The sequence below is a fragment of the Peromyscus eremicus genome, chromosome 14 (genome assembly GCF_949786415.1).
Source record: "Peromyscus eremicus chromosome 14, PerEre_H2_v1, whole genome shotgun sequence".
Lineage (NCBI taxonomy): Eukaryota > Metazoa > Chordata > Mammalia > Rodentia > Cricetidae > Peromyscus > Peromyscus eremicus.
In genome coordinates, this window is record NC_081430.1 from 7908277 (window position 1) to 7934237 (window position 25961).

A 25961-nucleotide genomic window follows, 5' to 3' on the forward strand; every position below is an offset into this window, starting at 1 on the left:
GGTATCCAGGGGAACTGATTCCAGTACCTTTTTCTCACCCCATAACTACCAAAATTCAAGGGTAGTCAAATCCATTACATTTGTCCCATGGTACTTTCATATAGTGTAAGCACATACTTCATTATACTTTAATGATTTCTAGATTTCTTGTACTTATCTGTCCTGCATCACTTAAAGCACAATGACAATAAAACATTGTGCATATGTTCAGTACAAACAGAATATTTCCCTGAGTTTGTTCATTCTGTGGTCAGGTGAATCACAGGGTCCACAGACACAGAAGCTCATTGTCACAGTAGCATAAGTTGGAATCATCTCCTCAAGGATCATAGAATTTGTCTATCATCAATTATATTGTTTAATGCATTAACTTTTATTCAATCAAAATATGACTAAGTTGTATGAACAGTAATAGTGTTAAGATACATACATAAGACTAAAATGAACAAGCAAACCAAAAAAAAAACCTAGACCATCTCCATGAAAATATCAAACTGTTGATTGTATTCAACATTGTTCAATATCAAGTACAGTTTACAGTATTTCTTTATTCTCTATATTTGTATTACTCTTTATTCACGAAGTTAAAACTGGAAATTTATCTGTTTCAAGAAATGTGGGCCTTAATTTTGGTTTTGAAATCGCATCCTCAATATTAAATTCATCAACAGATTTAAATGTTTGGGGACATGTGAGTTGTTCTTAGGTAAAATTTAGGCAGGCATTGAACATATTAAGAGACATATTTGGAACTCAGATTTCTCTCCTATCATAAGAAAAGTATAGAAAAAGCTGCTATAGTTGATAGACAAAGAGAATTATCTAGTGTTGAAACCCTTTTCAAGCTGAAATTGGAGTTGGGACAGCTTCGTTCCTGACACTAATTAATTCGGAAGGACATATTTATTTCCCACATATGTTTTTCTTTACTTAACACTTGCTACATGACTCAGAAGAAAGCTTGCTTATGTGTAAAATTGTATAATGCCTTCCTAGTATGGAAATTTCCAAAGGCATATGAAGACTTTAAAATCCAACTGCACTATTTTATTTTAGCCTCATCTACCATAGACCATAATCACATAGAAAGATTCTGACTGACTTGGGGCTGGAGAACCTGCTGTTTATCTGTTTATCTAAATACTAGAGCAGATAAATACTTATTTTAAATGTGCAACTTCTGTATAAATAACTTTTGGAGTCAAAAATTTAACGTGATGACCACCAGAAAGTTGTGAGAGGCACATTCCGCTTTCCCTGAACCTGGTGCAGCAGCTACTTAATTACAGTGTTTAGTGGTCAGACCCACAGACTTTACCTTAAATTTCTTTATAATAATTGTGAGATCAATTCTTAACCTGATAGGTTCCAATTCATGGGATGATGTTATTAACAAATGCTTGACATAGAAATATGGGCTACGTTAGCATACTCTCCAAACCAAAACTGGGAGTAAGACACACACACACACACACACACACACACACACACACACACACACACACAAACTAAAAAGAAGCAGGCAAATGACCAATAAGACAAAACACAAATATGCCAAAGCGAAGTAAACAGAAGCAGAAGTGAGTTTCTGCACTAGAGTGTGGTTGAGACACAGTAAGACTCCACTGGAGAGAATGGATGCTCTTGTGGGGTATCATGTGTAGATAACCTGCACTAGAGTGTGGTTGAGAGATCAGCAAGACTCCATTGGAGAGAACCGATGCTCCTGTGGGGTTATCATGTGTAGATACCCTTCACTGGAGTGTGGTTGAGACACAGTAAGACTCCACTGGAGAGAACAGATGTTCCTGTTTGGTTATCATTTGTAGACAACTTCTTGGGTAGACATGAGACCCAGCCCAGCGTCTACTTCCCCCTCTCAACGTCGGCACTTGTCAGGACTTGTGCATTCTGCCATAGTCTCTGAGTTCCCACATTCTTAACTGTGGAGGCATCTCTCCAGTACTACAAATGCAGCCTTTTAATCAGCTTTGGACATTCAAACTCTGATTGTGCAATTTTTGCATTAACATTTACTCATTAGCTGTGAACTATATGAAAACAAAAAGTTTATCTCTGAAGCAAGTTATTATGGCTTTTGGGGGGCTACTCTAAAGATTTGAAAAAACTTCCTTGTGTATTTTTATGATAATATTAAGTCAAATGTGATTTAGAATAATTCTATTTCAACACTTTAGGCATAGATTATTTGATGTGAATAGCAGTAGATAGTATTAAATTGGAATAAATCCAATGGAAAATGAAAAAATTGTCATGCAAAATGAATAAACAAGATGTGACTCAATATAATCTTTAAAATTCAGGAGACTATAACATAAATTGGTCAAAACAGATAACTGCTATTGTTTTTCCCCTTTTAGTCTCATCTAGCAGGTCTATGGATTTGTCCACAGAGAATAAGAATTAGGTGGTGTGAATTCAGTAATGGAGCTTTTGTCCTCCTGTACAGTCTCTTCTACATATTTATCATAAATACATGTAGTACATGCACCTTAGACATTTCTAGAAGGACTATATATGAATGAGAGAAGATCAAAAGGTTATATGTCTTAATTAACATAAATATGATGCAGACAGACTCAACTGTTTGGTATTGAAGACTTTTCACATTTTTAGTGTCAAACCTTTTTAGAATGTTTGTGTCTCTTTAAGGATTGCATAAGTGAATATTAAGTTATTTAGTATTTTAAATAATTAATGTTTAAAATAATTTAATACCTTAATGTTAAATTTCTTATTAAATGGTTTAACTGGATTTGTATTAAAGCTTAAATATTAGTATTAATTTAATATAATAATTATTTGCTCAATTTTGTGTAGTTAAAGGATTTGTATTAAATGCAAATGTACACACTTATTTGCTTAGTTTTTCAACAAATGTATATTGAGTACTATGTGTCAAGGATTTAGGCTCTTGAGACATAGCCATGAAAAAAGCACACCTTTTAGTGAGAGGAGATAGATAAGGAACAGAGGATTCACAGAAAGATGTAAGTACACAGAAGACATAAGTCAAAAGACATAGAATTAAGTAGATAATTATAAAGGGGTGAAGTGTTATATGTTTTACATGGATGGATGAAGATACATTTTTGCATAAAGATCTGAATTAAATGAGCAATAAGGATCATGAAGGAAGTCATTCTAAGTAGAAGGCAGAGTAGATAAAAACAACCTTGAGTGGGGAACAAGATTGTTAGGAAGACTTGCACGTCTAAATGACTTACAGATGACAAGCAGGGACCAGGATGTGGTAGAGCACATCTCTAATCTCAATACTCAGGAAGACCTGGCAGAAGGACCAAGAGTTCAAATTTGGTGTGGGCTATATAGGGTGTTCCAGACTAAACAACTTGGAAAATTGATTGAATCTACCAATCAACTAATCAATCAGCAGAAAATTCTACTCATAGGAAATGCAGAAATCAAGCTGGATTTTATCTGGAAGCTTCATCCCTACTGGCTAGCTTTCATAGTGCTGGAAAGTGCTAGGAATGCTGCCGGCAGAGAAAGCAACAGTTGTCCTACCTACCGTAGAACCTTGAAGTTATAATAACAACTGGCCTGCAATGGTATAACCTGTGGTGATATTGTGTTGCCCAATATATGGTGCACCTTGATAAACTAATCTGTGTTCAGGGAACAAAACAGCCTCTAGATAGACATAGAAGCTAGAAGATGGTGGCACACACACCTTTAATCCTAGCATTCTGGAGGCAGAGATCCATCTGGATCTCTGTGAGTTCAAAGCCACATTAGAAACAGCTAGGCATGGTGACACAGGCCTTTAATCCCAGGAAGTGATGGCAGGAAGGAGGAAGGTATATAAAGCATGAGGACTAGGAACTAAAGCTGGCTAAGTTTTTAGGCTTTTAACAGCAGTTCAGCTGAGATTCATTCAGATGAGGACTCAGAAGCTTCCAGTTTGAGGAAACAGGATCAGCTGAGGAGTTGGCAAGGTGAGGTGGCTGTGGCATGTTCTGTCTCTCTAATCTTCCGGCATTCACCCCAATACCTGGCTCCGGGTTTATTTTTATTAATAAGACCTGTTAAGATTCATGCTACAATAACCACTGGTACAACAGGGGCACCCATGTTGAAGGAGTAACCAGTTACCTTTTCACTGAACTTAAACCCCACTCCAAAAGATGGAACTAATGTCTCATACCTTAACTTGGCAAAAATCTTAGCTGCCTAGGACATAGACTCTAAGGAAGACTCTAATATTATTCTGCTAAATAGTCAGAGTAATAAACTGTCCCTGAATTTTAACCTGCATATTTATAAATTAATGCACCCCTTGACACAAATCAGAGAAGCTTCTTTTTGTGGTAGATGATAATGCATAAACCCCAAATCACTCAACATACAGAGAAAAGACTGTGTACTTAGCATTATATGGTGTGTTTATATCACAACCCCTCTTCCCATGGCTCAGAAATCATAATGCAAGAGGATCCAGAAAGATGTGAGTGACAGAGGCTGTATTTATCTGCAGCAAAACAATACTTATACAAGACAGGGTCATTGTGCACATGAACTCACAGTAACTCTGCATGAACAAGACCTGTACAAGATCAAGTCAGCCCAAATACCATCACGGGCAGCAGAGAGGATTTGAAGCCTCACCCTTAGCTGAAAAGTTATTGGCAATTGATGGCTGCTAAATGATGGATAGTCAGTTTTGTTCACTGATGAAGGCCCTGAGACTATCCATGTAACAGCAGATAGCCCTTCACCCTTGCCTATACAGGGAGCCCTTAAAGGAGCAAGTAAAGCTGCGAGGGTAATGTGGTTGGGAAAATAAGGGAAGAATTATACTTGATTAAATATATGCATGTTTAAGATTATCAAACAACTAAACTTAAAATGTGTAAAAGAAAGGAGAACATATTGGAGTGTAACATGGATAAGCTGGAATCATGAGTTTTAGTTTTGCTTTGAGTGCTAGCTGAAGCCCCTGAAAGTTTTGAAACTCATGTGATGTGATATATTTTATAATATGAAATAATAGCTCTAAAACCCCAAAGATATGGAAGACAGAGAGACAAACACTCTTAGAAGCTGGAAAATTAATCATAAAGGTACTTCATTAATTGATGTGGGGATAGAAGAGAATATTGGTTTGAATGCTTGTCACAAATGCCTTAATGCTGGACAGATCTTAATTACAATGCTGACATTTAGATCTAACATATGAGAAGCAGAAAGAGAAAAATAACAAGGACTATGGGGTCCAGCCCCCCAGTAGTCCTCTCCTAGGGTCCGGGAAGAATCTACAACCAGTTGATAATTAATCTTCAATGAAAAGAAATGAATCTATGTATATAAAACTCTTTAGTCCATACATTTCATTATTCTGAGTCAGTTCTCTCTCTACACAGCTTCTATTCTGCTCTCACGCCTAGCTCCTTTCTTGCCTTATTTCTCTCTACATTTATATGCTATCCCCTCTAAGTTCTATCTTAATTCCTTCATCTTAGTTCTGTCCCAACTAGGTTCTCATCCATCTAGTTATTTCCCATCTTAGCTCCTTTCCCATCTCCTTCTTTCTCATCTTGTTCTTCCCCATTTGGCTCTTCCTCATCTTCCGTCATGTTCCTCTGGTTTTCTCTTTTAGCCCTTCAATCTACTTCTTCCACCTAGTTTGTTCCTCTCCAGTTCTTACCCATCTAGTTCTTCTGTTCTCTTTTCTCTGTCTCATCTTCAAATTCTCTCCTCAAAAATCCTCTCTCTCCTTCTACCTCTCAGATCTCTGACTCTCTCAGTTCTTCCTACATCTCTCAGGAATCTAGTTATAAACCCAAGCAATAACAATCCTCTCATACAGCAAAGTCACCAGGCTTGAATTTTTAAAGGGTCATAAAGGCAGGTAAGAATTTTCCTCAGGCAGTGACCACTAGGCTTTCTTTTACAACCCAAAAGGGGAGTGGTAAAGGAGAAGGTCCATAAAGAGCTAATGAACAGTTAGTATACCAAGAAGGGAATTTATGTGCTCAATCTATATTCCTAGAAGTGGTTAGGTAAGAAATTAGGAGTCTATTAGTGAGGCTGTAAGGAAGGAGGGTCTCACCCTAAATTGCACAAGAAATAAAGCTGTCCTCCTGATCTCATAGACCAGGTGTTGTTTCTTGGGTGCTTATGTCTGTTCTTAGAGAACACAGAGGTATCTCTGATAAGGTACTTTCATCTCTCTGAGGATGATTCTGGCTGGATGCTGCCAATGACGATAATTACAGGGAGGCTTGAACTGGGGTTCTGGCTGAGCATAGCTGTCAGCGCAGAAGGTTACCTAAATATTCCTTTAGTAGAGGGGATATGGTGCCCAATAAATGATGGAAAAGCTACAATAGCACACAAGAAACTCATAGCAAGAAATGGCTAATAATCAAAAGCCAAATATCAACAAGGCTCCTTGAGCCTCAGCTTGACCTCTGGAAGGCCCTTGGCTTCTTCCAGGTATTAGCCTTGTCATAATCAGCTGAAATCCTACTTTATATATTTTTGAGGCTTGTAGCAGAAAAAGATTCAAGGACATCTGTTTTGAGCAAATTGAAATCTGGAAGGGACATTTGCTAAGATGGTGTAAGCTAAGTCCTGATTGATTAGAAGGAAGAGGAGGTCAAATGTGATGTTCAGATAGGCTGCTGTGGATGCCTATTAGCCCAGCACACTGATCAGAAGGTAGCTAGATCCCTGTATGAAGTTGGTATCTACTCTGTTTCCCACAATTTGGTAGCGAATTAGGGTAACAGGGTCCTTCTTTTTTCTTCTCATCATAACCTTCCAAGCAGAACAAAACATAAACTTGGTCTTGAGTTTCTTATGCTATTTGGAGGTACTAATAGATATTTGTTTCTTACTTCATCGTGGTATTATAATCAATATTAGCCTAAGTGTCTAAGTACAGCAATAAGGATTCTGACGATAAACTTATTATTTGCCTAAGTATTTTATTTTAGTTCTTACTAAAGTTGTATTTTATGTCAAATGTATCTAACAGATAGGCAAATTTTAGATGTTAAATACTTTGTCCATGGTCACATGGCTAATAGGTAGGTGTGTGTGTGTGTGTGTGTGTGTGTGTGTGTTTGTGTGTTTTCAAATTTTTAGGATTTTATAAGCATTTATAAATTTATAAATAAAATATAAATAAATAGTTTTCTGGCAGAAATCATTTTGTAAGTTCATATGGCAAAATGAAGTGAAACAATATGGTAATAAAAACATTTTTCTTTAAGGATAAACTGTTTCCTATAATTGAATATTAATTTAATCAACCACACCTTAGTTATTCTTATAGCTAATAAAATGTTTCCAAAGCAGTAGTTACTGATGACCTCATCATTGAATAGCAGGTCTCCTGCTCTCCTGTTGTCATGCTGGCTGTCCCTAAGCTCTGTGTTCTGTAGTGGACATAGGCTCTGACTCTCTTCCTCAATATCCTAACACTAAGAAATGCAATGAGAATTATGAGATTTCAAACTTAGCAGCAGGACTCTTCTACTAAGCAATTGCTTTCAAAGGATTGCAACTGGTCACTTTTTGCTTACTGCTCGTAGCTTTTGGCGGGTGCAATTAAATTGTAGGAAGAACAAGTAGCTAAGTCAGTTCCAACTGCCTATAGTTATTGCAGGGAAAATGTAGAATGTTTGCATAGTATTTAGAACACGATTTAGTCAACAATCACATCTCTGATATTCTCATAAAGGTGAGACTTAAGCACCACCAAGGAACATGGAAACCTCCCTAGGTCTGTGTATCCAGCCCTTTGAATTTGCTGATACACTCACCCTGAAGTAGGGTTCATTTAGCTCTGTACCTGGACTATGTGATGGAAGTTGTTAGGGCTCTACCCGGTCCCTTTAATCTGTTCATCAGCATACTCTACTATTGCTGTTCTACTATTGGAGCACAACAGGACTAGTTTCAGTTTTACAGGAACCATTTATTTCCTGTGCTATGATGGAAAAATTGTGCTACCTCTGAATCTCAGAGACTATGTATGTATGTATATCAGCTATAACACTGTGTAGTTACTGAGATTATAGAAACAAAGTTAAGAAACATAATTTGGAAACTGGAAATAACAGATACTCAATAAGCATTATTATTAAATTTTGGCATGTAGAAGATAAGATAGGCTGCCCTTGGACCATCCTCCCTCTTTCAAGCCCAGATTCAGTTCTCAGGCTCTCCCCTAGTGCTGCAACAGAACACTAGCCAGCTTCTCTTCCCTGCTGTGCAAGCCTCCAGTAATCCCACAGACCATCCCCTGCTGCCATTTCCTCCCATTCCATTCCTTCTCATTGCTATTTCCAAGCTCCCAATCTGGGTGGACACCTCCTGCTCAAACAGGCCACACTTGTCAGAAGACCAGGTAGGCGGACCTTGGGCCTGTCCCACCCTCTGTTACCCAAGACACAATTCTCAGGATCAGCCCTAGCATTGCCACACAGCACCAGAGTCAACTTCTACTGCTCCTCTGTCCATACCTCCTGTGGATCCCTCAGATCATCTCCCCGCCCCCCCACATACTCTTCCCCCAGCCTCCAACACCAGCAAACATTTCCCCAGGAACACACAAGCTAAGCAAGCCATTTAAGCAGGGAACACTCAGCCAACACACTCTCTAAAAATCCTGAGAGGAAACAGGAACACAACTCCCACACAACTAAAATAAACACAGAAGTCAGCACCCCAAACCCAGATACCTAAAGGCAAACATAAGAATCAACTAAGCAGGGCTCACAGAGTTTGAAGTGACAATCTCAGAGCCTGTATGGGTCTGTTCAAGCTTCTCTGTGGATATGTTACTGTAGTGTAGTTTGGTCTTCTTATGGGACTTCTAACAGTGGGAGTGGGGGTTGTCTGACTCATTCGCCTGCTCTTAAGCCCCTTTCCCTTATACTGGGTTGCCTTATCCAGACTGATACAAGGGTATATGCCTAGTCTTATTGTAACTTGTTATTCCAAGTTCAGTTGATATCCTTGGGAGGCCTGTTCTTTTCTGAAAGGAAACAGAGAAGGAATGGATCTGGGGGAGAGGGAAGGTAGTGGAGGAGGGCCTGGGTGGAATGCAGGGAGGGGAAACTGCAGTTGGAATTTAATATATGAGAGAATTTTTTAAATAAAGGACACAGTAATAGCAAGAGAAATATGTCACCATCATAGTCCCGCTGCTCTACCACAGTAGATCCTGAATATTCCATTATAGAAGAAGCACAAGAAAAGACCTTAAAACCAACTATATGAAGATGATAGATGTTCTTAAAGAGGAAATGAATAAATCCCCTAAAAAAATCCAGGAAAATGAAAACAATTGGAGGTAATGGAAAATCCCTCAAAGGAAGCAAGGAAAACACAAATACTTGAAGGAAGGAAACAAATAAAACTGTTCAGACCTGAAAATAGAAATAGAAGTAATAAAGAAAGCATAAACTCAGAGAATCCTGAAAGGGAAAAGTTTAGGAATGTGAATAGAAACTAGAGAGGCAAGCTTCATCAACAGAATATAAGAAATGGAAGAGAGAATCTTAGGCACTGAAGATATAGTAAAAGAAATAGATACATTAGTCAAAGAAAATGTTAAACCTACAAAATTCCTAACACAAAACATCCAGGAAATCTGGGACACTAGGAAAACACCAAACCTATGAATAATAGGAATAGAAGAAGGAGAAGAATACCTGCCCAAAGGTCTAGAAAATGTTTTCACCAAAATCAAAGAAGAAAATTTTCCTAACCTGAAAAAAGAGATGCCTATGCAAGAATCATACAGAGCACACAATAGATTGGAAAAGAATAAAAAGTCCTTTTATCACATAATCAAAACACTAAAAATACAGAACAAAGAAAAATATGAAGATCTGCAAAGTAATAAGACCAAGCAAGATATATAAAGGTAGACATTAGAGTTATACCTGACTTCTCAATGGAGACTCTAAAAGCCAAAGAGCTTAGACTGATGCATTGCAGTCTCTAAGAGACCATAAATGCCAACCCAGATTATTATACCCAGCAATATTTTCAGGCACCATAAATGGAGAAAGTAAGATATTCGATGATGAAGTCAAACTTAAACAATATCTATCTCCAAATCCAGCCTTGCAGAAGATGCTAGAAGGAAAAATCCAAACCATGGAAGTTAATTACATCCACTAAAATACAGTGAAATTAATAATCTCATTTCAGCAAAACAAAAAGAAGGGAATCACAAACACACAAACTCTCTCTGTCTCTCAGTCTCTGTCTCTCTCTGTCTCTGTCTCTCTCTCTCTGTCTCTCTCTCTCTGTCTCTCTCTCTCTCTCACACACACACACATACACACATAAACATACACCATCACCATTACCACCACCACCACCGTCGCCAACAACAACCAAATTTAACAATCATAGTTCATTTATATCTTTCAACATCAATGGCCTTAATTCCTCAATAAAAGGACAAAGATTAACAGACTAGATAAAAAAACAGGACCTATCCTTTTGCTGAATACAAGAAACATACCTTGCCAATCAATAGTCATTACCTCAGAGCAAAGGTTGGAAAATAGACTTCAAACGAAAACTAATCAAAAGAAATGCGGAAGGTCACTACATATTCATCAAAAGAAAAATTCACCAGGATAACATTTCATTTCTTAACATCTATGCCCCAAACACAAGGGCACCCATCTTTGTAGCAGAAACGCTAGTACAGGTTAAATCACACAGTGACCCTCACAAACAGATAGTGGGGAGACTTCAATACCTCTCACCAATGGAAAGCTCACCAAAAAAAAAAAAAAAAAACTAAACAGAGAAATGCTAGAGCTAATTGAGGGTATAAACAAAATGAGCTTAACGGATATTTACAGAATATCCCACTCAAACACAAAAGAATATACCTTCTTCTCAGCACCTCAACAGAACTTTCTCCAAACAACAGAAAGCTTACAAACTCATGTAAGCTGAACAACTCTGTATTGACTGAAAATGGGTCTAGACAAAGAAAGAAACATTTTTGGGAATTCAATGAAAATAAATGCTCAACATTCCCAAACTTAGGGGAAAAATGAAAGCAGTGCTAAGAGGAAAGTTCATAGCAAGAAATGTAATGTATACATTAAAAAAAAAATGGAGAGATCTCATATTAGCAACCTAACAGCATACCTGAAATTTCTAGAACAAAAAGAAGTAAGCACACCCAAAAGGAGTAGACAGGAAGAAATTATCAAATTGAGGGCTGAAACAATAACATAGAAACAAAGAGAACAATAAAGAAATTCAATGAAACAAAGAATTGATTGAGAAAATCAAGATGGACAAACCCTAGTCCAAGCAGACTAAAAGACAGAAAGAAAATATTTAAATTAACAAAATCAGAAATGAAAAGGGGCTATAACAACAGACACCCAAGAAATTCAGAGACTCCAGTGTTGTTGATTGTTTTTTGCTTTTTTCGGGGGCCCACCACCCAGCTCCCAAATAAACCACACACAGAGACTTATGAAATAAATACTTCAGCATATAACCAGACACACCCAACCTGATGGAAAAGAAAGTGGAGAACTACCTTGAACACACTGGCACAGGAGACAGCTTCAGAGAGAACACCAACAGTTCAGGCACTAAGACTGACCATTAATAAATGGATCTGGGGGACAGGAGAGGTGAAGTGGGGAGTGGTTTTGGAAGAGGGGAGGGAGGAGAGGCTGTGATTGGCATATATTGTACAAGAGAAGAAACTGTCTTCAATGATAAAAACAAAGGAAGTTATTTGACACATAAACTAAATGTATGATTTAAATTTCTTGAAAAAAGGTTTTTTGGTATAATAATTCAAAAGTCAACTTTGAACCTGTTTATATGAATATATGGATTTCCTGAAGCATAAAAGTGAGTGTATATGTACAATTTCTCTTATGTTTTGGTTTATGTTTGTCCTAATTTGGTTTCCATTGCTTTGATAAATACTATGACCGTAAGCAATGTTGGGGAGGGGAGGGTTTAACTGGTGTATTTATACCCAGTGACACAGATTACTGAAGGAAACCAAGGCAGGAACTGAAGCAGACAGAGGCCATGAGGAGTACTGCTTGTTGGCTTTGTCCTGTGTCTTGCACCGCCTGCCGCTTCATACAACTCGGGACCACCTCCAACAGGCTGGGCTCTGTAATTATCACGTCAATAATTAATCAAGAACATATCCCCATAGACCTGACTGCTGGCCAATCTTATGGAGACATTTTCTCAAACGAAGTTTTCTCTTCTTGATGACTCCAGCTTTTATGAAAGAATAAAAAATGAAAATAAAACTAACACAGCTCTGATGAACACATTTTCCTTTATATATTTCCTTGTACAAAGAAAATTTGGAATTCACACCAGAATGAGTTGTTCATGTTGAAAATATGTACTGGAATGTAATATTTATCTCTTAAATGTGAATTATTTATCCATGTTTGGGGGTTCTGATGCTTCATATAATTGTAAAAGTCAAAATTTTACAATAGACAAGTAAACATTACAGTTTAAGCAAAAGCTCATGATGAAATTGTCTGTTCCCTTCTGAACTGTCCGATAAGATTAGTAAGTGTCACTAGAAAAAGCAAGTAGCCCTCAGTATCCACCATCTCTGTGCAGAGAGTGACAGTTGGTACACTGGAAAGTGCAGGCTGTTTCCATGGCAGCATTAGCTGCTAATATCCCTCCTACACCCTCCGAACGATCCATGGACCTCTGTTTGTTTGACAGGCTCTGTCTCAAGTCACTCTGCTCCTGAGGGTCTGCTCCATTATCCTGACCTTGACATCCATTGGTCTCCTTCTGGATCAAAGGCAAGGCATGACTTCTTCTGTTATTTTTCTTTCATTCAAAAGAAGAATTTTCTCCTCTACTATAAAATATCAATGTTATATGGACCTTCATAGTTTAGTTTTTAAACCTTAGTGTTGAACCCCATGTTTGAAATGAGTTAAGTGCATCAGTTTTCCTCCTAAGCCATCAAAAGCTACTAGGCTACTGAGGAGAACATGCCTTACATTCTAGATGTCTAGTGGTTGAATATTTTGTTTTTCTGGCATAGCTCACCACTGCTTTAACTAGACAATACATTGACAAAAACAGGTTTTTCTTAAAAGATACATTTTGTTTCTTAGTTTAAGGCTACATTCAAAGTACTTCAGAGACCTACCACTCAATTATGTTAAAAAAAAGCTTTGCCTTTCCTGAAAATCAAAAGCAAATGTTATTGCTGTGTTAATTATTACATAAGCACATGGAGACTGTATGTAAAGCTAGCGGATGTTAATGCCATGTTATTTCAGACCCCAGGCAGCCATTGTGGAAACTCTCCGTTGCCTGATGTTCCTAACCCTGCACAGACTGGGTCATTTCAAGCCTCTTGTCCCAGCTTTATCATTTGTATTCGAGGTAAGACATTTGATGTAGGTAGCTAATCTATTTAATTCGCTCATTCAATGTTTTCTCTCTACTGAATTTGTGACTAGTATTTGTAGCTAAGTTTTTTTCTGTGTGATGTATCTTGAACTTCTATTTTCATAAGTTTCAGAGAGTTAATGTTGGTGAGTCATGGAGTTTTTATCCCAAAAGTTTTGTCAATATCATTAAATCATAAAGACTGGGCAAAATACATTTCAGAGCATTTTGAAGAAAACCAGGATACATTGTAGATCCTCAAAAAATTAGTATTAAATATTACTTTACAAGAATGGTACTGCCATCTAATTCTTCTAAAGAAAGCTTTGACAATGGAAAGTGTTTGAGATGCTTGCAAATCACCTATAACAGACATAATTATATGCAAATAAAAAATTTAAGTCAACGAGATTTTAAAAATTATAGATTTTTTTTTTTTTGGTTTTTTGAGACAGAGTTTCTCTGCGTGTAGCTTGGTGCCTTTCCTGGAACTCACTCTGTAGCCCAGGCTAGCCTTGAACTCACAGAGATCCACCTGCCTCTGCCTCCCAAGTGCTGGGATTAAAGGTGTGCATCACCTCCTCCTGGCTTATAGATATGTTTTGATATGATATCTGATGATTAAGATTGTTCTCCAAAGATTCCTCAGAAATTTTTGAGTGTCTGTTTTCTCTTACTCAGGAAATGCCTAAACAGTTTCACTCATTATTTGTGTTTATCAGAGTTTTAAAATTTTTTAAGTTTTGTTCTTGAACAATATACCAATATTATGAGACTATGCAACATGACAGCTTATTGAAGTGGAATCGTAATTGCTACCATTTTTGTTATCAAAGGACAAAGGTATTAATTTGTTTTCTGTTGCTGTAGTAAAACAGTGACCAAAAACAGATTGTAGAGGGAAGAGTTTACTTCATTTCATGTTTCCAGGTAACTGTTCACCATTGTGAAAAGTCAGGGCAGGACTGGAGGCTGTACTGAAGCAGCAATCAGAAGCCATGCAGGAATGCTTCTCCCTGGCTTACCTCCTGGGACTTACTTATTCATCTACCTCTCTTAGACAGCTCAGTCCACCTGTCTAGGGATCCCAGAATCCACACACAGCTCGGCCCTCCTATATCAGTTCAGATACTGCCTCCCAGATGCGATGACAATTCTTTAATCGGGTCTCTCTCCCCAAGGGTATCAAGTTGACAACCAAAATTAGCTACCACGTTAGCTAATGCAGAGACATACTTTGTAGTGACTCTATTTGATAAATTTCTTTGAAAGCAGTATGACATGGCTAAGACATGTCTACTTTTGACCAAGTATTTCACGTATGTGAATTTATGCCATAGGAATGATATGCTCACATGCATGGATTGATGTATATGTAAAGGAACTCAAGGTATCATCACCTGTAATGGTGCAAAACTGAGAGACATCTAATGCCACGCCCGGGTGACTGTTTAACACCTTTGTTGTACTCATAACACAAAATCAGTATCTAGTATATAAAAACAGGTAACCCATTAAGATTAATATGGATCAGTCTCAAAGTTATAAATTATCTATGTGAAATATTCAATGCTATGGTGGGTGTAGCTCTATAAATACAGGCAGGAGAAGATTTCAAATAAGTGAGTTAGTGTATTTTATTAAGTGTTTTTAATATACTTTATAAAACAAAGGAGAGCATAACACAGTTTACAGCTGAAAAGCAAGGTTAATTATGTGGTTAGAAGGCAGAAAAGGATGATTCTTTATTAAATTGATTGTGTTTAGTACCTTCAAAGTTCCTAAGCTCTCAGAATATATTTTGTATTTTTAAATGACATGAATTTTAATAGTGAAGCATAAAATTTTGGTATCAAAATCATGTGTCATGATCTGCACAGCTTTGAATTTGACCTGAAAGGGGCATAAAGAATAAGGGAATAAAGAAGGGGCAGACACATAGAAAAGCTGGCGTGAGGTGTATCATGCTCTCTGATAGAGATAAACTAGCAGCCCAGAAACTCGGCATATTTATTATCCATTGCTGACAGAGGAGATGAGTTTAATGTATACAGGTGAATGTGGAGAAAATAGGCCCACTGATATTGATGGGGGCTCTTTATAGGAGACCAGTTCAGGTCACAGTCATCCTGGATGAGGCAGCTGTGATTGATAGTTTCCGCAAACATTGGTTTTAGCAAAAGGTCAGTTGTTTGTAAAATCTAATACTTGTAAAATCTATGCTTTGCACAAACTTACTTATCCACGTTACGTTTAAGTGGTACTAAAGCTTACATACTTACATAGTGTGTCAGAGTGTTTTATACATATTATAATCTAGAAACATAACCTTTTCATTGAAATTCAGACATATATGGCAGAAAAACCCTAAAATCAAATGAGATAGAATCTTCACATTCTAAATAAGGAACACATTCCTATTTCCAGCAGAAAATGTTAAAATACTTCTTAATGAACCTACTGTTGTTAATAATGTGGGAGCTAATCCTGAGTGCTCTGGAAGCAAATAGCTCTTTCTGTCAACATCGTTTTCTACATGATTATATGATTACAAAAACACACTGTATTTGGAGGTTAAGATGGGATGGTAGGGGGCAGAGCATGTGTTCACCTTTTGAGTCTGATGAACCACAGTGGCAATGTGCTTAGTTTACTTATTCAATTAAGACATTAAAGCGCCAAGTGAAGATTTGAACTCTGATATCCCATTGCTTGAATTTGATTTCTACCTTGAGAACTTCCTTAGTGTGAGTTATTGGGTAAATATTTGGTCATTTAAATATTCGACCTTAGCTTTCTCACCTGTAAAAGGAAGAAATAATAGTTATTATCTACTAAATTTTGATGATTACATGAGAAAATTGCCCATATGATGATTGCCATAATAATTAACAGATAGCAAATGCTCAGGAAATATTTAGTATTATTATTGTTGTTGGTAGCTTAGTTATGTATATGAATACACAGAACCCAGAAAAAATTTGTTGGTGGTTTACCTCAGGATCCACAAGTCAAGTCAGAGCCTAATGTTACAGACAGGAAGGCAAGTAAAAAAGTGGAACTAAAACTTCTATTTCTGTGTCCTTTGGCTGACACTCAGGCTGACATTAGACTTTATGCCGAGGGTACTCACCCTTTAAACGGGTTCTAAAAGAGGTATATGTTTATAGCTCTCACAATGTTCTAACTACACTGCTCAAAAATGTCTCTTTAATTTTCACACCAACCCAGGATGCGCTTTCACTCTTTTTCTGTGGATGATCTTGTCAGCTGGGTGGGATTTAGAGTCACCATGGAACCACATATCTGAGTACACCTATGAGGGACTTTCTAAATTGGGCTTATTGGACTAGAAAGATATCCTCTGAGTGTGGGCAACATCATTTTACAGACTGGTTACCTGGAGTCAATCAAACTGAGAAAGTGATCCAAGCATCAGCATTTCTCTCTCTTGGTGACCTGGCTATGGCTGCAATATGATCAGCCACCACATGCCCTTGCCACCAGGCTTTCCCTGTCAGGATAGATACTACCCTCAAACTGTGAACCCAAAGAAATCCTTCCCTTCCTTTATGTTTTATTAAAAAATATTTTATGTATATGTGTGTGCACCTGCTTGCTTATATGTGAAGCACCACATATACATAAAATATGTATGTACGTATTACCCGGGTACAGATACCCGTGGATTCCAGAAGAGGGCTTTGCGTTTCTTGGAACTGGACCTACCTGTGATTGCAAGCCACTCCAAGTGGGTGGTGGAAATCAAACCCAAGGACCCTGAAAGAGCAGCTCCTACCATCCGAGTCACCCTTTCAGCTCCAAACCCTGCCTTTCTTAACTCATCTTTTTGTCTCAGATGTTTTGTCCCAACAAGTAACACAACGCATTTTTTGTAATAATAAATTTATAGGGTGTGGGGCATGTTGGCACACACCTGGAATCCCAGTACTAGTGGAGATTTTGAAAGGGAGGGCTGCTAGTTTCAAACCAACCTGGGTTTCAAAGTAAAACAATTTCAAAATATCAACACAGAAAATTAAGGGGAAATGACTTACTAGAACATACACAGCAAGTGAAGTATAAGGGAACATGTAAGGATGCAAACTAAGGCAGTTCTACCCATTACTCAAGATAGCCAAGAAGATTTTTCTATTGGTGAGGTGGTGGCGCATGCCTTTAATCCCAGCATTTAGGAGGAAGAGGCAGGTGGATCTCTGTGAGTTCTAGGCCAGCCTGGTCTACAAAGCAAGTTCCAGGACAGCCAGAGCTGTTACACAGAGAAACACTGTCTCAAAACACAAATAAGCAATAACAAAAAAGAAAGAAAGAAAGAAAGAAAGAAAGAAAGAAAGAAAGAAAGAAAGAAAGAAAGAAAGAAAGAAAGAAAGAAAAAGAGAGAGAGAGAAAGAAAGAAAGAAAGAAAGAAAAAGGAATAAAGGAGAGAAAGAGAGAAAGAAAGAGAAAAGGAGAGAAAGAAGGAGAGAAAGAACAGGAAAATTTTTCTAGCTGGGTGGAGATGGCGTACACCTTTAATCCCAGCACTTGGGAGGCAGAAGCAGGCAGATCTTCTGAGTCTGAAAACAGCCTGGTCTACTACAGAACTAGTTCCAGGACAGTCGGGGCTGAATAAAGAAACCCTGTCTTGAAAAACAAGAACAAAAGCAAAATAAAAGAAAAATTTTCTTATATTAATTTAGAGCAGTGCTCAAATAGCTCTTGGACTTCTGTTGAGATATAATACAGCAAACATATATTTTAATTGTAAATTATTTTTTATAATTTAATTCTGAATTATATGTTATTTAATGATTCAACAGAGGGAGTAGATCATGGCATAAATGTTCATGATGCTTAGCTACTCTTTCAAGAATACGCATCCACTCATTTTGACCAGTGCTTCAAGGATAGACATGACTGTGATTTGCCACCCAAATGGTATCATGACCCTAGCAACAGCAAAGGATGCTATGGTTTGGATGTGCTCATTGCATTGTGCATGTACTCTTGGTTTGGATGTGCTCATTGCATTGTGCATGCACTCTTGGTTTGGATGTGCTCATTGCATTGTGCATGCACTCTTGGTTTGGATGTGCTCATTGCATTGTGCATGCACTCTCGGTTTGGATGTGCTCATTGCATTGTGCATGCACTCTTGGTTTGGATGTGCTCATTGCATTGTGCATGCATTCTTGGCTTGGTTCTCAGTGTGGCAAGTCTGGACAGTGGTGAAGCTTTAAGATATGGGGCCCGAATGAAGTCACTCTATGTTCCTACAGGAGACAATGTTTACTCTTGTGACTTGAGGTAGTTTTTGTGAGAATATAGTCATCAAAGAACAATCTTGGCCACTCGCCTGTCTCTGGCCTTTTGTTGGATGTGATCTCCCCTTCTTGCATTTGCTCCTGCTACTGTGATGTCATCTTCCATCAAGTCCTAATAAAGGCAGAATTGATGCTGATAAAGTGTGTGTCAGCCTCCAAGGCCATGAGTCAAGCAAACATCTTCATATAAAGTTGCCTACCCTCAGGTATTTTGTTAGAGTAATTAAAAACTAACTAATATATGTAATTTGTGGAAAAAAAGAAGGAAAAAAAGACATTGCAAAGAAAACAACATAGAATCTATTTCAATATTCTTTGGTTATCATTAATATTGGTACTATTGCTATATTACTGTTATTAAAATGACAATGACATTGAACTACTACTGGTTAAAACTATGAGAGTCAAGTCTTCTCTGACCAGAGTTCACCTAGTAGATGACAGAACAAGCTTTTATGGGTTAAATAGGATCTTAGCAACTGCTCTGTTGCTGTGAAGTGACGTCATGACCAAGCTACTTTCCCAATTGATTCTTTTCCTAAGAACTTCAAAACAGTGTGGATTGATCATTCCTTGGGCTTATACAACTAAGGCATTTGGATACAGTCACGCAGGCAGGCAAGGCTTCCTGCTTCTTTTTAGCATTAGAATTCAGATGTCTGCCTTCTGCAATTATTTCCTTTAGCAAGCACACAAAGTCAGGGCCAGCTCCAGACAAAAGCATCCAAAGGCAAATGACAGACAGAAATAAGCCTGACCACCTGCTAGATAAATATCCCTATGGAGACACTGCACCACCTAGGTCAGGCAGACATAAGATAGTAATATAGAAGTAATATAGCTTTGCTTCTTGTGCAAATTAAGCTCATCCCCCCCCCTTTTTCTCACGGCCTAAGTAGCACCTTTGAGCAACTTAGAACAAAAAGGTTTTTACACCAGGTGCATCAAGCTATGAGGCAGGTTTCCTAGCTCCAAGCAGAGTTACCCGACCAACCAGAAGAAAACAGCAGGGCCAGAGTATTGCTGAGGGTAGGTGTATGGACATGGGTCACAGGGGGAGGAGAGGAAGAACAAGGATGGAGAGAGGAACAAAGATGAAGATGAGAACGGGATGGAAAGAACTTAGAACAATGAGGGGACAGGAGGAAAAGGGACAGAGAGGAGCTAAGTATGAGAACAGAATTGAGGCTGTGTAGATAGACTTTGACTAGGAAGAATAAAGTAAATGGACCTTAGAGTTTCATGTAAGTAGATTCATTTGATAGCCCTCAGATTAGATTAGTAACCCCCGCTGCTCATAGCATCCTCCCCAGGACTCTGGGAGAAATCTCCTCAGGGTGGGCACCTGAGGGAATTTCAATGTGTGTGTGTGTGTGAGAGAGAGAGAGAGAGGGGGGGGGGGGAGAGACTGGGCCTTTGAAACCTCATAGCCCATGCGCAGTGACACTCTTGCTCCAACCAGTCCACACATCTTAATCCTTCTCAATAGTGTCCCTCCCTGGAGCCATTAGAAGCCAGTTTTAATTTTTTTAAATGTGGCCTTTTCTTTTTCTATGTCATTTACTCATTTATCAACAGCTGGAAGTTCATGGCCAACAAAGATCATTAAATGTACATTTCAAATTTGTGCTTTCTTCAAATTTTTATCTCTTAGAACTTAAGTAAGTTTTGGAACCTGTCAAACTTTTAATAAAACTATTTTTGTCCCCCAAAAGGGGGACAGACATTTGATAAAAAGGCTTGGCAATTCTATCTAGTCTGGATAAAAATAGAATGACTAGGAGTGAATAGGCTACAAGTACACAATGCTCTCATCCTTTTACTTGAATCTATCACTAGAATCCACCCCGGTGAAGCTGTGAACCTTTTCTGTTATAAATCGGTGCTGTATGTATTGGCAACATCAGTGTAGAGAAAGTCCTGTGATGCTCTCTGTCTAGAATACTAACTTAAGGTTCTCTGTTATCCTCCTTCACTATGTTGGTCAAACTCCAGATCCTAAAGGTTTTCATGCTAATAGTCATTCTTTACTAAAAACAATACACTTCCAGCCACACCCACAGCCCCCACACCACCGTCTCTTAATTATTATTGTTACATATACATATATATTTATACACGTGTATATATAAAGTACAACTTGTTGAGGATATTTAGTGTTATTTATATTTAAATATGTTTAGGGTTGACCTATTAACAGGCTAATTCTCCCTCTTTAAGCAGTCGTTAATTGCCTATAACACATGATTTTTGGGTGGAGCCTTGTGAATTTCTCTCTCCCATGCTAGAACGATAACTGGTGTTGACATTATGTAATTCTTGTTTAAGTGAACATATTGTTCTGATGTCATGAGTGCAACTCCTTGTCTGTCTTAATTTCTATAGCTGTGATAACACACCAAGATCAAAATCAACTTGGAGAGAGTTTATTTGGTTACCACTCTAAGGTGACACCCTGAGTCTGAGGGAGGTCAGTGCAGGAACTCAAGGCAGGAAGTGAGGTGGAGTCTGTGGAGGAATGCTGCTTATTGGCTTGTCTCCAAATGGCTTGCTTGGCCTGTTTTCTTATGCATTTCAGGACCAACTGACCAGGGGTAGTTCTGGCTTCCTGTGGGATGGGCTGGCTCACATCAATCATTAATCAAGAAAATACCCTACAGACTTGCTTACAGGCAACATGATGGAGGTATTTTTTCTCAATTGAGGTTCCTCTTCCCAAATTACTCTGACTTGTGTCAATTTTACAAATAACTAGCACACAATCAGACAGAAGACAGTAACTTGCAATAGATTTCCTTGTCCTCTTGCTCTTACAATTTTTCTATCCTTTTTTATTCAGTGCTTCCTTAGCCTTGGTGTAAATGTGCCTGTGGGCATAGCTATTTCTGTCATTGCCTTAGTTAGGTTTTTGTTGCTATGAAGAGACACCATGATATGGCAACGCTTATTAAGGAAAAACATTTAATTGGGGTGGCTCACTTGCAGTATCAGAGGTTCAGTCCATTATCATCATGGCCGGAGCATGGCAGTGTGCAGGAGACAGTAGCTGAGAGTCCTATAACTTGCAGGCAACAGGAAGCTGACTGAAACACTAGACGGTATCCTGAGCTTAGCAAACATCAAAGCCTGCTGCCATAGTGACACACTTCCTCCATCAAGGCCACACCCACTCCAACAAATTCACATCTCCTAATAGTGCCACTCCCTATGAGATTATGGGGGCCAATTACATTCAAACTGCCACAGTCATGTATACAAAATGGTCAAGCTTACATGGATTGACGTATGTTATGGAAGCGGTGTACACTCAATGGAAACTACACTTGGAATTTTGAATACTGATCTTCAATATGCCATATAATTTCTTAAAATACTGGGCTGCAGGCCCCAGTCACACTTCCTGGACAGCCACATGATCAGGATGTTGACAGGGAATACTCTGTTCTTCAGCGTTGGTGCTCTGTAGCTTAGAAGTATTGAGTTAAAGTTTAACTTACAATATTTCAAACTTATGATGGGTTTTTGAGGCTGTTCTGCATCCTAGGTTGGACAGAATTTGCATAGGGATGTAAGAGAGACACTTATTTGTACATATTTCAACAATTATTTGCATTTTAGTGCAGGTGACTTTTTATTTCACTGAAGAGAGAAACAGAAATAGTTTGTGATGTCACCTATCCTGCAGTGAGCTTCTCATTCGTTTTGAAGTCAAGCAAACACAAATACTATTAGCCCAACTCTGCCACTTAATTCGTTATGTGGCTTGTAGAAGTTATTCCCCAAACCGTGCTTTGGCCCTTATATATAATTTTCATCAGGAAAAGGGTTAATAAAAGTATTAAGTAGCCTATTTTTACATCTAAAAGGTTAAGATACTGTCTGCAAAATGTATCATAGTATCTGACATGTGAGTTGTGAATCTATTAATAATATCTCCTGCTCTATACTGCATATCAAGCATGTGTTCAGGCTGAAGATAGTATTTTGAGAATTAGTGTATTTGTCTCTTTTGTTTCTATTTGCTTATTTTATACTATTCTGGTTTGTTTTTATTTTATGTTATTATTATTTAGATGCCTATTTATATCTTTCCTTGCTTGTTTTGTTTTATTTTTTAATTATTTAATACATTTTTAAACTTTATTTTTATTTATTCTTTGTGTCTTTCAAATCATGTATCTCGAACCTATTCATTTCCTTTCCCTTCATATACACCCTCTGCTCTTGCAACCTCCCGCCCCCAAAATAAAATAAAATAAAATAACAACGAAAGGAAAAACCTCATCATTGAAGATATAGTGTGACACAGTGAATCACGCAGCATGCATTAAACACTTTTATCCATATATCTTTACTTGCAAGTGTTCATTAAAAAAAGTCATTGGTCTGGTTAGAGGCCTCTGGTTTCTGCTACACTATCCTACACTATCGATGCTGGGCCCTCCTTGGGACTTCTGTTGGATATTCTGCTGCTGACCTGTGTGGTGGAGATCCAGCAGCTTTGGGTCTGCAGGATCTGCCCCTTCACATGCTCCAGCAGATCACAGATGGGGTGGATGTTTGGGGGGGGGGTCCCTTCATAAACCCTGGTTCTGGGCCAGTTGGTCAGTTGCAGGGTTGGACAGCCCTCCAGCTCTCTCCCGTCCTCACCACCAAGGCCAGCTCTGGACAAAAGCAATAGAACAGTTACTAAGATACTATTTAGCCCATGAAAGCTTATTCTGTCATCTACTAGGTACCTAACGTCCAGCAGTGACTCTATGTGAATATTTACCTAGTGGGTGGTCTGGAGAGCTTACTCTGTCTGCCCTTTGTCCTTGCTTCTGTTGCTATGAGGTGACACCATGACAGGGCAATCTCATCAAATTAGTATTTAATTGGGGTCTTGCTTACATTTTTAGAGGTTTAGTCTTTCATTGTCATGATGGAGAGCATGATGCAGGCAGGCATAGTGTTGGGGAAGGAGCCGAGAGTTCTATATCAGTTGGGAAAGCTGCCATAGTGCACAAGAAAATTATTGCAAGAATCAGCTAATGATATATATATATATATATATATATATATATATATATATATATATGGTTCTACGTAGTCTACAGCTCAATATCTCCATGTCCAATAAGATATTGTGTAGGTGGTCAGCAATGAGGCCTTATGTCAGTTTGTAGAAAGCAACTTATAGTCTTGGCAATAGCCTGGACAGTTTGGGGATTCCTGTGGGACCCCTTTGGCCAACAACTCAGTTAGATGTAACCCAGCTGCAATATTGGAAACTTCCTTTGGCGAGGGATGGCCAGTTGGGACTCTGTCTCTCCCATTATTTGGCATTTTCATTTAGATCACCTTCATATATGTCTATAGTTTAGGAAGTTCTACTGTTTCAAGTTTTCATACTACTCTCAAATGCTCTAATTGTAGCTGTTTCTCCCTGTATTCTCTCCCACAATCCCCTCTCTTCTCCCCCTCCCCATTGGATTCTCCCATTCCAGTCCCCACCATCCTTCCATAACTGTCTGTTCTATTTCCTTTTCCTAATGAGATTTATCTGTTCACTCCAGTCCATTATCTGTAGCTACTCTCTGTGGTTCTATGTATTACAGCTTTGTTATCATTGACATCACAGATAATATCCACGTATGAGTGAATACGCACCATATTTGTGTTTCTGGGTCTGGGGTTACCTCATTCAGGAAGACTTTTTTTCCAGTTCCATTCATTTTTCACAAAATTTCATGATGCCATTTTTAACGAGAGAAAGAAGGGATGTGGATTTTAATGGGTGGCAAAGTGGGCAGGATCTGAGAGGATCTGAGGGAAAACCATAATCAGAATATATTGTATGAAATAAATCTACTTTCAATAAAATACAAATATATTTATTTTAAACAAAAGATGCTTTCACTACTGTAGTAGATACAGAATACTAAGGCATAGAAATGCCCAAAGCATAAATTTAAGTTATTATACCTTTATAAAAGTAAAAAGATATTAAAACTTGAAAACATCTTTCTGCTTTAAAGTTGTTCATCTCAGATATTTTGACATAGCAACAAAATAACACTTCAAGTTTCATGTTTCCATCCCAATTCCTCTTTTGTAGCTTAAAATCTTATTTAAAGAAACAAACAAAATAAAGATGAGTGAATAGTTTCCAAATTCACAGAGATGTGTTTATGTTGTGTGTCAAGTGTCGTCTCCCCGCCCAGGCATATCCTGCCCTCTTGTTCCAGTGACACGTGACACATGGGTTTGAGTTACCTAGCATGTTGGACAGGAGATGCATCCTTGTTGGGGACCTTGGAAGTTCCTGATGAGCTAGAGAGAGTAGCATGTGAGTTCTTAAGGATCATGGGAAAAGGCTTGGTGTGAAGTGTGACAAATCGTTTCCGTATTCACAGAGAATATCCTTAGGGAAAAAAATCAGCCCCTTGATTAATAGATCTGTCTGAAATCCTGTGCATACCACCATTAGTGTGCATTTCATTCACCCTTTTGGAAACAAGCTAATTGTTTTCCTATTCAGATCTCAGCATCTTATTTACTTATCGATTATTTTTTGCCCATTACAGTCTTGGTTGAACAGTTCAGTTCTTTTGATGAAATGTAAACCAAAACCTGTGCATTGCCCATCAGTTATGATATTTGCAGAAATTAAAGACAACACTCACACTAGCAGGAAAATGACTGTTTAAAATTCATTTATTCAACAAATATTGAATTTGTAGTGACAGCACCTGCCATTAGATGCCACTCAACAAAATTGAGGTGAGCATACTGATGTGACTTTTAAACTAAACAGAAGACTGAATTAAATATGTATTCATTTCACATTGGAAAGAATGCATGCTCAGATATGCTTGTTACCCAAGTATTTGAGAAAAATATACATTATCACAAGACTCAGCAGTGAGCAGTTCCATATTTTCATAGATTCTTCTTTACTTTTTGATTACCTCTACATTTCTTAATATAATAAAATTGAACATTTCTTGCTGTTACTAGTTTCTATATGACAAACTGACCCACAAGTTAATGGCCTTAAAGAAAGAAGATTTCCTTTCCTGACAGTCTTGTGTAGGTGGCTCTGACGCTTCCACTGAGCTCCTCCCTGACTGCATTTAACGCTGAGGGTCAGCTGAGCTGAAGGGGCACAGGAGGAGCCTTGGGAGGACACTATTAACTCGTCATGGC

The 25961-nt window shown here is 38.1% G+C and overlaps 1 protein-coding gene across 1 annotated transcript in view; it reads left to right on the forward strand.

Moving 5' to 3' along the window:
• The window catches only part of Agmo (alkylglycerol monooxygenase), a 299374-nt gene that overhangs the window by 150932 nt on the left and 122481 nt on the right, over window positions 1-25961 (forward strand). The window contains exons 11-12 of the mRNA XM_059279425.1: window positions 12763-12845; window positions 13335-13440. Coding sequence (XP_059135408.1) covers window positions 12763-12845; window positions 13335-13440 — 189 coding nt within the window. The remainder of the gene's footprint in view (window positions 1-12762; window positions 12846-13334; window positions 13441-25961) is intronic.